This window comes from Arvicanthis niloticus, chromosome 15 (assembly GCF_011762505.2).
Source record: "Arvicanthis niloticus isolate mArvNil1 chromosome 15, mArvNil1.pat.X, whole genome shotgun sequence".
In the NCBI taxonomy this organism is placed as follows: Eukaryota; Metazoa; Chordata; class Mammalia; order Rodentia; family Muridae; genus Arvicanthis; species Arvicanthis niloticus.
In genome coordinates, this window is record NC_047672.1 from 57,845,093 (window position 1) to 57,859,627 (window position 14,535).

The 14,535-nt window shown below is 39.6% G+C and overlaps 1 protein-coding gene across 6 annotated transcripts in view; it reads left to right on the forward strand.

Moving 5' to 3' along the window:
- Positions 1-14,535, forward strand: part of Akap9 (A-kinase anchoring protein 9) — a 142,505-nt gene that overhangs the window by 85,273 nt on the left and 42,697 nt on the right. For 5 of the 6 annotated variants that reach the window (XM_076913077.1, XM_076913076.1, XM_034519015.1 and 2 more), the window contains 4 exons: positions 7,824-7,986; positions 8,880-9,092; positions 11,523-11,755; positions 12,985-13,104. In XM_076913077.1, coding sequence (XP_076769192.1) covers positions 7,824-7,986; positions 8,880-9,092; positions 11,523-11,755; positions 12,985-13,104 — 729 coding nt within the window. Of the gene's footprint in view, positions 1-4,636; positions 4,898-7,823; positions 7,987-8,879; positions 9,093-11,522; positions 11,756-12,984; positions 13,105-14,535 lie in introns of those variants that run through there. The other variant, XM_076913080.1, reaches the window with a different exon arrangement.

Sequence of the window (14,535 nt, forward strand, 5' to 3'; positions counted from 1 at the left end):
CTTTAAGTATGAGAAAATTAACTCTGTGTGGACAGTTCTTCCAGTCAAGAGTTGCATGTGCCCACACTGAAGTGACAGTACAACATAATTCATCACCCCAGTGTGCCCTGGTTCTACTCTTTACAGTCGGTCATCTCCACTCCCTGCCTTTTGTAAACTAGCTTCTGTTCCTTACTTAGGTGTCCTGTTTGTAAGAGTGTCATAAATGAAATCATATTTATGTATCCTTTCAAGTCTACCTTTAGTTGCCATAAACTGTGCCTATGACTTGATTGCTCTGTGTTATCTGTAATGATAGGGTTTTTGTTGTCGATATTGTTCATTTCTGTGAAATACTACATTGTATAAATGTACCAATTGCATATTCATTGCTTAAAGGACATAGAAATTGTTTTCATCTTTGGATGTTGAAGTTCTCAGTTTTTAGAGCCAGCACTTTAGCCCTTTGCTAAGGATGGACTGAAGTAGTGGGGTGTGGTGGGTGCCCAGCTCACAGTCAGGTGGAGTTACACCCAGGCAGTTGACCTTGAGGGCAGTGTACCACATGTTTGCTGCTTCCCACAGAGTTGGGAAGAGGTTCCCGGGAAACTGGGGTTACATATGTGTTAGTGCCAGGAATCAAACTGGAGAGTCTTCTGGAAGAGCAACAGGTGCTCTTATCCCTGGAGCTGTCTCTCCAGCCCCTAATGTGTGTGGTTTCTTACCTTAATCTGAGTCCTTGGTTATGAAAAATGAAAAATGGTTTGTATAGACTTTTTTTATATAAGTAGAAGCAAGGTATGCCTGCTTCTAAAAACAGGCAAAAGCAATAGAGCATATTTTGAACTGTTTTAACTGAGGGTGTTCGTCCTGAACAAGGACTAATAGAGCATGTCATCATGTATGCACTGTTACTGACTCAGTCACTGTTCTGTTGCTGTGAAGTGACACCATGATCAAGGCAGCAAACAAAGAAAGCTTTGGTTGGTGACTCACTTACAGAGGCTTAGTCCATCATCGTCATGTCAGGGAGCATGGCATCAGAGAAGCATAGTCTGGAGAAGTAGCTGAGAGCTTCATCCTGTTCCACAAGCAAAGTGTGGGAGAGAGCTGGAGACTGACATGGGCTTCTGAAACCTCAGAGTCCAATTCCAGTGACACACTTCCTCCAAGAAGACCACACTTCCAGTCCTTCTAATCCTTTCAAACAATTCCACTCTCTGGTGACTAAACATTAATCTATTATATATTCTTCCTCTTATCTCTTACCCGTTTGCTAATTCCTACCCTGACTTAAGAGTTACTATATATAAAGAATATTTTTTTACCTTCATGGTTTTGTTTTTTCTTCAAAGGAGAGAAGCAGAATGCCAGATTATCAGAATAAACTAACATGCAGAGAAAATAAGGGAAGAATATTTTAAGGAAGAATTTTTACACTGGGCACTTTTGTATCTTATGAACCCTCATTAAAGGCCCAGTAGAGAGGGAAGACTCAGTAAATGAGTGCTCTTGAGCCCACACTCTAGATAGAGCCTGAGCTAGGATCTCTAGTGACCATGTGAATAGCCAGGCATGGCCCCATTCTCCTGTAATCATGGAGCTTGGGGAGAGCCTGGACAGAGAATTTTGGGGCTTACTGACTTAAGCATCCTAGCCAGGTTCAGGTTCTCAGGAAGTAAGGCAGAGAACAATGTTCCACCCTGGTTCCACACTTTTAAAATGTAAATGTAGGTAAATAGCCAGGATTGGCTATGAGACTATAAGTTTTCAACCCCATCAGAAATCCAGAATGGCCGAGTTAACTAAAATTATGGGAAACACAAACCATAGCTTCTAAAACTTAGCCAATTTATAGAGACCGCTGAACACCTGGACACTCCCTATACTACATAACTTTGGAGCATCTGATCTTCAGCCTTCTGGCCCAGGATCATCTGATAGACTTTAGTGCTGCAGAATTATTAAGGGCTGATTACTCTGTCTAGGCAGATATAATCAGTTGACTATTCTGCAAGTGTGTCCTTTTCTGGACAGTAATTTGTCTGTAGATGGAAAGAGGCAATTCTTCCCTAGTGGCTGTCTCACCACAACTGGAGTAACTCCAAAGATGCTCAATTTCTTCTTAGAATCCAAGACAGGAAGCTGTCAGAGAAAAGATTTGAGTGGATGGTTTTCAGCTGACATTCATTCTAAAGCCAAGGAAAAAGCCAGGTTCAGAACTAAGTGTTTTAGTTAGGAGAGATAACAGAGGTTCTGGTTAGCTAACAAAATGATGGACTAGGTATTAGGACTATCTTGTACCTCACTGGTACAAATTGGCATAATTATGCTCTAATTGTATTTTGAGAGAAAAGCTTTATTTTAATAGGAAGGGTGATATGTAGGAGGAGCTAAGGTGGGAGGAGTACCAAGAGGAAGAGAAGGAGTAAGGAGAGGAGAAGAAGGAGAGGAGAAGCTAGGTGATGAGAGAGAGAAAGAGAGGGGGGGGGGGAACATGGAGACAGATGTTCACGTGTCTCCACCAGTCAAAGATAGTTGATATATCTAGGTTGGGTATTGGATTGCACTTCTGATTGACCATTACCAAACTTACAAAACATTTGATTAATATTAAAAAATAATTGTATAAAAGCAAAAAGGAGAAGGGGGCATGGAATGGGGGTTTTCTAGGGAGGGGAAGTGAGGAAGGGGGATGGCATCTGAAATGTAAATAAAATATCCAATAGAAAATTTAAAAAAAAGAAAAAGAAAAAAATTTTAAAAATAAAAACAAAACAAAAATAAAATAAAATGTAAATGTAGGACCAAGGGGATGGCTCAGTGGTTAAAACCACTAATCACACAAGTCTGAGGATCACAACTGCGATCCTGAGAAGTCACAGAAGTGCAGGGTGGGTCTAGTGGTTCATTTGTAATTCCAATCCCAGAAGACAGAGCTAGGGGACCTGTCAGAGCAAGCTGGCTAGCAACACTAGCTACATTGGCAAGTCTGATGGTGAAACTGTACCTCAGTAAATAGTATAGGTGAGCAGTTGAGGATGATTCCTGACTTCCACCTCTGGGCTCTACATATACATGCAACACACACGAAAAACGTGAAATTACATTTAACTACAGCAGCAATGGAATTATTCCACCATCTTGTATAGGTAGGTAATAAGACATCTCTGACTAACTTGATGCTATAAGCATCTGTAATAAACAATAACCAGAATGTAAAGACCCCTCCTTCACCACTTCCCAACCACAAACATCACGGTTAGGCTTCAGGGCTTCCTGTGGAAAGTGAATCTCAGTCTCCCTCTATCCCTCTTTGTCACTCTGCCTCTCCCCACACCCTACCCCCTTCTTTTGCCTTGCTTACTAGTTTACTAGGAAGAATTTGAATCCCAGCACAGACTATGTAATTAGAATGACTATAAAACAAATAATTGATGATATTACCTGCTTGCTTTAGTGTATGTTTTCCCATTTGTCTTATTTAAAGCAATTCGTAATTGAGAATCTATTTAATTATCAAGAATATTTTTTAAGTAAGTTAAGTATCTTTTAAAATTCTGAGCTGTTTTTCACTCACTGTTGCTTAAGTTTCTGGAGCTAACAGAGACTGGCTGTTATTTAAAACTTGGGCCTTAACATCTTAGTCAGGGTTCAAAGGTTATTATAGACCATGTATTTGCCAAGTTTTATATATAATACAAAGAGTGTTTTCCTTAATGTACATTCTAGAAATTGTAGAAATGGGTTATAACCAAAACATTTATAAGCCAGTGACTTCTTAAATGTCTTATTTATAAGGAAATACCAGCCAGTTTTATTCAGAAATAATGATTGTTTGACAGACTTGAATTAATAATATGAACACAAGCATACTTTCTGCTTTATATTCTTAAAGCAACTTTTTAGTGGGATGGAAAACACTAGCTTATCTTTCACAGCGTTATAAACCTGTCTAAATACCCTTCCAAAGCTCTGATGTGGAACTTGGATCCTGTTTGGCAGGCTTTTGTGGGGGCGTGCTCACTGTCCACCTGTCGGCTCACCTACAGGCACAGACATTTCACCACACCCTCTGCTCAGTTCCTCAGGGACACTGACTTAGACCTTTGGTTCAGCATGCAAGTTATTTAAATAGCTCAGTTCAGAGGAGCTTTTCCTTTTGAATCTCAAGGCTTAAAGAGCCAGGGAAAGTCATTCAGCTGTGTTTCTCAAGAGTGCTGCTATGGAGATTTACAAGCTGACCTTGCCTGCCAGGATCTGCGTAGAAGGCTTATTTATTACTACAGATACCTTGGATATTGAGAGCCGTTCTATTGCTAGGCTAATTAGATCTTTATAATTTTGTTCTTTCATTTGACAAGGATTTAATTATTCTAATTGGGACTATTTTTGTTTGTTTGTTGCATTTATTTATTTATTTGTTTGTTGCTTTTGTGTTTTTTGACTTGATAAACTTTTTTGAACTTTTGAGGGTTTTTTTAAGCTGAACTTTTGTATCTTTTGTTGTTCAGTTTATATGAATTCATTTTACTCATTAGTATTAAAAAGAAAACTTAGTGCCAGTGTGGGATCTCTGAATAAGTAAACAGGAACTCTGTGATGTAGTTAGGATGTAGTTAAGAGAAGAACGGATGGTAGCAGACAGGGAACCTCGGCAGCTTTATTTAGAATGGATTCTTACAGGACCTATTTGGCCACGGGCCAGCTCAGTGGCTCTTGGTTGGAAGAGAAGGAGGAAGATGTCTATGAAGTTGAATCTCGAGTGCCTCTGCCATATCCTTTTCCTCTGTCTGAACATTTGGATGACAGCAACTCAGTAATTATCAACACCTCTGTTTTTCATTTTACTCACAAAAGAAACGGACATATAGTAAAGCTTATTTCTAAAATTTCACTGCCTACACCTCCTTATTCAGTAAGTATACAGTAGTACTTTAGGACTGTAGCGAACTGTAATGAGATGAAAACGGCACTGTCCGTAGAGAGGTGGCTGGAGCCAGCCCTGGCTTTGCGATTGGTGGAGTGCGGCTGCTCGTCCACCTGAGGTGTGGACGGGCTAGATTTGCTCCTAAAACGCCAACTTAGCTGCTTTGATGTCAGATAGTGGCGGAAGCTCAGTACTCCATTTCTCCAGCACCAGTCCAACTATTTAAAAAGATCCTTCATGTCTGTGAGAATCTCTGTTCGCCTCTAATTCTGATCCAGAATTAAAAGTGAAATGAACTCTTTGCGAGAGTCGGTGTTGTGTGTTTAGAACTGCCTCGTGAATTGTGGAACCAGTTAGAACATGTTTGTAAGCAGATGCCCTCCCTATTGGCTGAAGCTCTAGACAAGGGAAAGTGAGTGAGCTTGTATTCTGAAATTTTTTTTTACAGCCTCGGGGACTTACTTTCTGTTTTAATGAGCCTAATAATTCTATAGAGAAATAACCTTTTCAGCCTTTAAGGTGAAATGTATTTTGGAAACACTGCTAAGGTTAAACGTTCAGCGTGAAAATGCTTGAATGGTCAGTATTTCCGGTCCATAGGATCCTTAAATGCATTGTTGTGAACATTCTCTACAACCTATTCAGCACTGTTTTTATGACTTGCATGGCTTTAACTGTAAGTCCTAGCTAATATTTAACATGCCAGAACTCTCTGAGTAGTTCTGCTGCCTCAGCAGCAGTCTCTGAAGTGGCAGCATCGTCTCTAGTGCTCTAGCCACACCTCAGTGCTGCTAGCTAAGGAGTGAAAGCTCGGAATTTCATGTGTATATAGTGTATGTTGTTGCACATAGCAGGAATCAATCATGCCCTACCCAGATGGGAGAAATGTAGGAATCAGTTATTTAGGCAGACATTTGAAGAGGATCTTTTATCCCCATGAGGTTTGGGCTCCACTGTGCTATCCTGTTTAATTTGTTTGGTAGCATTATTGTTTGATTGGCTCAACTTTTTTCTTTTGTTTTGTATTTTTTCGGGTGTTTTTATTGTAAATCATTAAATGCACTGTCAGGATAGCTAGCTTTCATCTTGTGAAATAAGAGATAAAAACAAAGGTTTGGCAATTCACTCATGCAAAGCAAGATTTTATTATTTTGTTTTAAATCTTTTTTTGTGTTTCTGTAATAAATTTGAAATATGGAATGAAATGCAGCTAATTTGGTTCTGAACTCAGTTCCCATTTTTAGTAGGTAACAATTAGATAACTTATTGGAGGGATTTGCATGTGCATATGCAGAAGTGAGTAATACTTTCAGAAATAGGGGGTGCAACTAAATTCAAAAAGGTACTTGTATATAGATGAGTTCACACTTTATGGTCTTGTTTGTTTATAATCTAAGTGAATGTGTATTTTACATTTAAAAAGAATAAGTCCTGTTCCCAATGACAAGTAAAAGTGTTTAGATAAAGCTTTATCCTTTTGTGGTGATATAGCTTCCATTTCATATTAATTCCCATTGAAATAATGTTTTAAGTGGTATTTTAAACATCTTATGAAAAATAAGAATAATTTTGTATTTTGGACATTATTTAGAGAAGCTGTTCTCAGCCTGTTGGTTGTGCCCCCTTTGGGGGGTCAAACTTTCCTGTCACAGGGGTCTCTTAAGGCCGTCACAGAACAGATACTTATATTATGATTCATAACAGGGGGTTACAGTTACAAAGTAGTAATAATGTTATGGTTGGATTCACTGCCACATGAGGAACTATAGTTCCAATTAAAGGGTTGCAGCATTTGGAAGGTTGAGAGCTACTGATTTAGAGTGACTGTAAGCTTTAGTGACAATACAATTTCCATGTTACAGTAAATACTAATGTGAAGCACAGAAGTACTATTGTGTTATTTTTGACTATTATATCAATATATTAATTATAATTATACTTCTGATTATATATTTATATTATATTGTTTATAATTATACATTTAGAATTATATTTATATATAATTATATGTCAGTATTAAGGTATTTTACTGATGTCTAAGCTAGAAACCAGTATATTTGCTTATATTTTAAATTTAATGCTTGGTAGTTATATCTTTGAGATGCACAAGGTCTGTATAAACTTAACAGATTTCCAAGACTTGCTGTGACCCTGTTGCTGACACATACAGCTACTTGTGTTTGAGGGCTGTAGACTCATGCAGACTAGGACAGACACTGAGGAGGTGACAGAAGACGAACAGTGCCTCTGTGACTCACACAGCTGACTCAGCAGCACTGCCTTGCTTATCTCCTGCTTGAAAGCTGCGGCTCAAGTCTGTTTGCTGTCTTTCCAGCATCCAAGAATGGGTCTGCTGGTAGCATTTGAGGGCTACCAGAGTGTGAATGCTTCTGTAGTCCAAAGGTTTTCAGTAAGCAGTATATCTTCCGAAGCTTTAGAGTTTTTACAAATTCTTTCAGAAGTTCAAAGCTTTGAGTTTAATAAGCACATACGTTATAATATCTTTTATTGCATATCTGTGATTTTGCTTTTGATGTATTAGTGCACCACACAGTACTGAAGAACTTCACAGTCAAAATGTTGAAGGTTTGTCTAGACGACAGTTACCTGAGTGTGTAGCCAGTGCAGTAAGCGCTTTCCTTCAGTAGCGCCGTGCCCCACCTTTGTATGATAGAATGTATGTCTACCGGTTTAAAGTAAGAAGCACATTCTTTAGCTTACGAAAACTAGCCTTTATCTCTTACAGAAATGTGTGTTATCTGCCATGACTTATCCCACCTGCTGTAAGAGTTTGCTGAAATTTAATACGATGTCTTTACTTGAGATCCTTTCTTAGTTTTTTGCTTGTTTATGAGAAGTGACACTGGATTCTCACCACTAATCTCCCTTTTGTTCTCTTGCCCTCCTGGCTTAGCTTGAACATGCGAAAGTCACACAGACAGAGTTGATGCGTGAGACATTTAGACAAAAACAAGAGGCAGCAGAGTCACTTCATTGCCTGGAAGAACTGCGCGAGCGCCTTCAGGAGGAGTCCAGGGCCAGAGAGCAGCTGGCTGTGGAGCTCAACAAAGCTGAGAGTAAGCGTCTGGCCTGTGGCCGCTGAGACAGGAGATGTGTCAGTCTTAGAATAGAGATGATGATGCACAGCCAGTTAGTAAAGATCAGTGTGATTCAAGTGACCATTGAAAAGTAGTTATAGTTTGTCCTCAGAGCTCCCCTAGGTAATTTAAAAGAATTACATGTGCAAACACTCTTCTACACACTACAAAGACCTTATAGAATTAGAGATAAGATTAAAATTCTAGATGATTCAAAAGTAGATGATGGTGAGTCTCAGGTAATTCCTTTAAAATGAGAAAACTGATACTAAAGTTGTTATTTGAATGGCATAAGGTCATAATTAAATGGTTATTGTAGGCTTTAAGCCTCCAAAGCCTTCGTCTACTCTCTGGCGGCGTTGAGGGCGTTGGCCTTCTAGAATTGCTTAAATATCAGCCTTCTCTAGTATAGTTAAACTGTGATTCACTTCACAAGCATTTGAATCCCAGGAGCCTATTTATGTCTGTTTGAAAAAAATGGAGTCACATGTGTGTTTTGGCACTTTAGAGCGAAGTACGGGACAGTTTAGGGGAAATTTCATGTTTATGCACAGTGTGAACAAGAAAAGGACTACACTGTACAAATGACAGTAAGGTTCAGCTTCAGGTTTTAAAAGTTCATTCAGCTTTTAATAGGATGAAGTGACTTAAAGTTTTGCTAACAGAATGTTTTTTCTTGTTATTATTAAAGTCTAATGGTGACCTTGGCTTAGATGCACACATCTGCTGTTTTACAATCAGAAGGCTGAGGCAGGAGGATCGTAATATTCAAGGCTAGCTTAGGGTCTAGTAGTAAGACCTTGCCTCAAAAACCAAAACCTGATGGTGAATTTAAATTAGAAACAAGTCCATTTCCTTCCATTGTCTTATAGGTGTCATTGATGGGTACTCGGATGAAAAAACTCTCTTTGAAAGGCAAATTCAAGAAAAGACCGATATAATAGAGCATCTTGAACAGGAGCTATTATGTATGAACAACAGACTGCAAGAACTGGAGTCAGACCAGCGCCGGATGGAGGAGGAACGGGAGTTGCTGTCTAGGCAGAGGGAGGCCATGAGAGCGGAGGCTGGCCCCGTGGAGCAGCGTATGTACCGAGAGACTTAGTATCTTACAGTTCCTCCTCTGTCTATAACTGTCAGAGGCTCCCATGGCAGATTATCCTCCTCAGGGACATTATTTATATACTTTATATACAAAGTTGAAAAATCTTAAGAAAATACACTTTAAAGGCAAATTGTTAGTAGCCATTTTTATGAAACCATATTTTCTATTTTGTCTTATAAGGATATTAACTCTTAACAGGAAAAGAAGATTACTTATGCTGAAACATCTGTATCAAAAGAAAAAACCTACAAGTAATGAGGCTGTGTGGTTTAGGAAATAGGTAGGGCAGAGTTATTTAGTGGGAGAGACGTCATGCAAATGTCATAACTACTGATCTGATCTGCTTATAGGCAGAGGTAGGCAGTGTGGGTGTGCAAGCTGAGGCGACGTGGAGGGCATCTGACATCCTGGTCAGGAGGATTCAAAGAACATTTAACTCATTTATAATGACTAATTTTTACATCTTGAATTTAAAGTTTGAGTGGTGAAAATCTGTCTTTGTGAGCGTAAGCTTCGAATCCTGCTCACCAACCCCCTCTTTGATTTTACACTTGTAGTTGGACTCTATAAATTTGAAGTTTTTCCAGTTCCGCCAACTCAGAAATACAACCTACATTATCTCCCCTGAGAGGGTGCTCATATTAGTTTGACACAGGTTTAGGGCTCGAATTTTTAAGGTTAAGAGATCTCATATCATACCTACAAAATCTGCAAGAGACGCAGAACTGTGGGTATCAGTGATACCCAGTGACATCAACTTTTTAGTGTGTGCAGATATGTTATCATATTTGAGGACATAAGAGCCATAACTATGTTTCTGTTTTCTCTGTTTTGTCTTTACTCTTGTAGGGCCAATAGATGCTGCAGCTGATGCAGCACCTGGAGCAGGTGTGAGCAGAGTTGCATGCACTGTTGTTGGGTGGTAGACTCACAACTAAAAATTTGGTGATCCTTAATTATCAACTAACATTTCTAATTTTTCAGTTTTTCTGTGGTGTTTTTTTCATACTTACTATTTTTTCCAACAGTAACACAGCTTAATTTATAATAAAAACAAATTTCAATTTGCTATTAACAACCGAGGTTCAGAGTCACCATCATCTTATTTCATCTGTTTTTGCAACAGAGCCCAAAACCACTTTGAATTTTCAAAGACAACACTGAGTGTTTTTAAGAAACACCATTTTTGTTTTATGAATCCCTTAAACTCTCTGGTCTCTAATTTTTTGGAAAGTTCTTTCAAAACAAAACAGCTCATGAGATGATGGTAGGGAAGGCGCCAGTGTTTGCTAAGGGACTCTGTGGCGGCGTGTGTTGATATTAACATCTAATAATGGTATTGTTTTAGAAGAAAAGATGTTTTCTGTAGATCCCAGATCCGAATACAGTGTTGGTATATAGTTAGTATAAGTAAGTCTAAAAGGCTCTGGGGTGTTTTGTTGTTGTTTTTTGCTGTCTGTACTACAGTAACAATAGCTAATCTCCATACCATCCTTTCTATACCCCAGACACTGTTCTTGACATATATTAATTTATTTCATCTCCAGTCGCTTATAACAAAACTGAAGATGTCACAGTCTGCTCCTGCTGCACTAGCCACATGGCCCCCACACATGCTCCTGCTCCCTTAGTGTACAACATGTAACCCGAAAAGGTAGCTCATGGATGTGGATAATACAGTAAAGCCTAAACCTGACCAGGGATTCTGGTTGTACTCACCCTCCTCCTACTCCCCTCTTCTCGGTTAAAGATTTACAGGATCTGCTCACTGTATTGACTGTGCATGCATACAGAGGTGACTTTACGGCTTTGGAAAGGACTCAGTTTTGCCTGTGGTTAAAAGTGTGGTCAGCATTTGGTTTTAATTCAGTTGAACTTTGTTCTTTTCCTAACCATGAAAATGCATTTAATTCAATGTATTTTTTATTTACTGTTGTTTTCACAAAAATATCTTTTTGTAATAGGAATTCTCAATTTTGTTAATTCATTGTAATTTTATTAATAGTCATTTGTTGTCTTGTATAGGAGTAAGATAGTTTGATATTTCCAGAAAAGAACATTTACTTTTGTGTTTCAAGCACTGGTTAACTTTTTAAAAAGTATTAACAAACCATACATTATTTTAATATAAATATTACTAGGACATTATAGTTCTTATACTTCACTAAAGACACTCTCCATTCTTTTGTGAGAGATTCAGGCATAGCCCAGCACTCAGGAGACAGAGGCAAGTGGATCTCTGTGAGTTCAAGGTTAGCCTGGTCTACAGAGTATTTATGTTTTAATGTATTTAAAGTAATTCTCAGCCATTATTTCATGAAGATAAAGTTTAAAAAGAGTAGTCAGTGACTTCATTATCATAACATTATGAATCATAATTTAACCAAATGCACTGTCACATTTGTAACAGAATTTCTGCAGGAGACAGAAAAACTAATGAAGGAAAAGCTGGAAGTACAGTGCCAAGCTGACAAAGTGCGCGGCGACCTTCAGAAGCAAGTGAAAGCTCTGGAAATCGATGTTGAAGAGCAAGTCAGTAGGTTTATAGAGCTGGAGCAGGAGAAGAACGCCGAGCTCACCGATCTCAGGCAGCAAAGCCAAGCACTGGAAAAGCAGCTGGAAAAGATGAGGAAGTTCTTAGATGTAAGTGTCTTCAGCTTGGGCTACGTTCTGAAACCCTGTCTTGCTTGGTTCTGGTTAGATATGAATGGGTGAGTAGGTAGGTGGATGAAGAGATGAATGAATGGACAGACAGACAGGCAGGTAAGTAGATGGGTGGGTGGACAGATGGAAGGACACGGGTAGGTAGATGGGTGAATAGAGATGGGTCGATGGCTGGCTGGCTGGATGACCACTAGGCCTGAGGATTTAGCTCAGTAATACAACCCAAGTTTGCTTAGTATTCAGAGTCTGTGAGTTGAATTCCTTGCAACAACAAATAAAAATGAAGTATATACTGCATGAATATACATTTAAGACATTTTCAAAGCACACCCAGTTTGTGAGTAACCCTGAGCAGCTAGGTTTCCAAATTCAGAGTTAAGCTTTGTCTAGTTTTTCCATTAACTACTAGTCACCACAGGTGAGAGCCGCCGGAGCTCCCACGGCTCTGTGCACGGCTCTGCTGTGCACGGCTCTGCTGTACACGGCTCTGTTCATGGAAGCACAGCTCCCAGGGTGGCTCAGCCATCATGCTTCCGCTGCTCTCGCCCAAAATGGTGTTGGTTTCCATTTTCCACACGGGACATTTCTTTAGGGTTCAGAAGCTTATGACCTTCCCTTGCCCAGGGAATCTGCTGCTGACATTTTATATTTTTAGGTATAAGTCTCTAATAGGATTAAACAAACTGATTTATGTATTGCTCATTTGCTCTGTGACTGAATAACAACAGATTTGTCCTGGACACAAACTCATCTTCCTCTTATTCTGTTTTTAACATTTAAACAAAATGGATGATACTGCAAATGATTTTTAAATACTCAGATTTCTTTTGAAGAGCCCAAATAGGCAATGTGATATAACCCCTCAAAATGAATTTTCCTCTTAAGTCTTTATGGTTTTGGGGTGTTTGTGTATCAACCCATTATCTTTAAACCTCTAGCTAAAGGGATATAAGAAATAATAGGGACAATAAATATTAAATAAATAATGCTGTTTCACAAGCCTTAGAGTCTTTTATTTTTGTCTGTTTTTTTAGAAGGGTCTCATATGAAGCCCTGGTTGGTAGAACTTTTTATGTAGACTCCACTGCTCTTGAACTCACAGAAGTCCCCTACCTGGCTTTGCCTCACAAGTACGCACCACAGGCCTGTGCCACCACGTTGTTATCATCATCATTGTTGTTGATATTGTTATTATCATTAAATTTCAGGAGCAGGCAATCGATAGAGAGCATGAGAGAGATGTGTTTCAGCAGGAAATACAGAAGCTGGAGCATCAACTTAAGGCTGTACCTAGATTCCAGCCTGTGAGTGAGCACCAAACCAGAGAGGTAAGGGCTCATCCACGCTCTCCTCGGTTCAGAATCTCAAATATGGATGCTTTCTACAGTATGTAAATCTTAAAAATCTAAAGTAAGTGTTATTTAAATATAAGGCACTTGTTAACCATAAACTGTATTGTATTGTTCCGAGAATACAATGAGTATGCTTATGTGTTCAAACCCCCACTACTGCGGGGGGGGGGGGTTGAAATTTGGAATTACACCCCTCTGTATATTACACAACTAAGTAAACTTCCTTGTTCATTTCTCTATTCTCACTCTTAATAGAAGTGATTTGAGGTTATTTGTAGTCTGGCAGGATGACTCAGGGCAGTGTGCTGGCTAATTTTATGTCACCTTGACATAGGCTAGAGTTATCTGAACGGAGGGAAACCTCAAATGAGACAGTGCCTTCATAATCTATCTGTAAGGCATTTTCTTAACTTGATGGGCGAGGGCCCAGGCCAGTGTGGGTGGGGTCATCCTAGAGCTGGTGGTCCTGGGATAAGAAAGTAGGCCCAGAAAGCCAGTAAGAAGCATCCTCTGTGGCCTCTGTATCAGCTTATGTGTGCCTCTAGATTCCTGCCCTGTTGGAGTTGCTGTGCTGAGTTTCTTCAGTGATAGGCTATACTGTAGAAGTGGAAGTATAAGGAAAATAAACCCTTTCCTCCTGAACTTGGCTTCTGGTCCTGGTGTTTCACTGCAGCAACTGTAACCCTAGAACACTGAGGGTCTTAGTTAGGGTTTTACTGCTGTGAACAGACACTATGACCAAGGCAACTCTTACAAGGACAGCATTTAACTGGGGCTGGCGTACAGGTTCAGAGGTTCAGTCCATTATCATCAAGGTGGGAGTATGGCAGTGTCCAGGCAGACATGGTGTATGAAGAGCAGAGAGAACATCTTGTTCAGAAGGCAAACAAGACAAGACTGCCTTCTCAGGCAGCTAGGAGGAAGCTCTCAAAACCTATACCCTCAGTGACAAACTCCCTCCAACAGGGCCTCACTAACTCTAGCAAGGCCACACCTCCTTCAGCAAGGCCACACCTCTTCCAACAAGGCCACACCCCTAAGAGTGCCATGCCCTGGGCCAAGCTTATTCAAACTGCCACACTAATTAAAGGCATTTGCTGCCAGGGTAAACAGCCTGTTCCTGGGAAGTAGAAGTAGAGAACCTTCTTCTCCAGCTGGTTTTCTGACTTCCACATGTGTGCTGTGGCACACACTCATACACACATGCACACATGTATACATGCATACACATACACACACATGAGTATAATAAAAATTTTTAACATAATGTTAGCAATTGGATTTTTAGGCATTTATTTATTTTACATCTAATTGCACCGTCCCTTCCTGTCTCTCAATCCCTCTCTCTCTACCCCATTCTCCTGTCCTTCCGTTCTTCTCAGTAAAGGGGGTGTTTTTGCACAGATT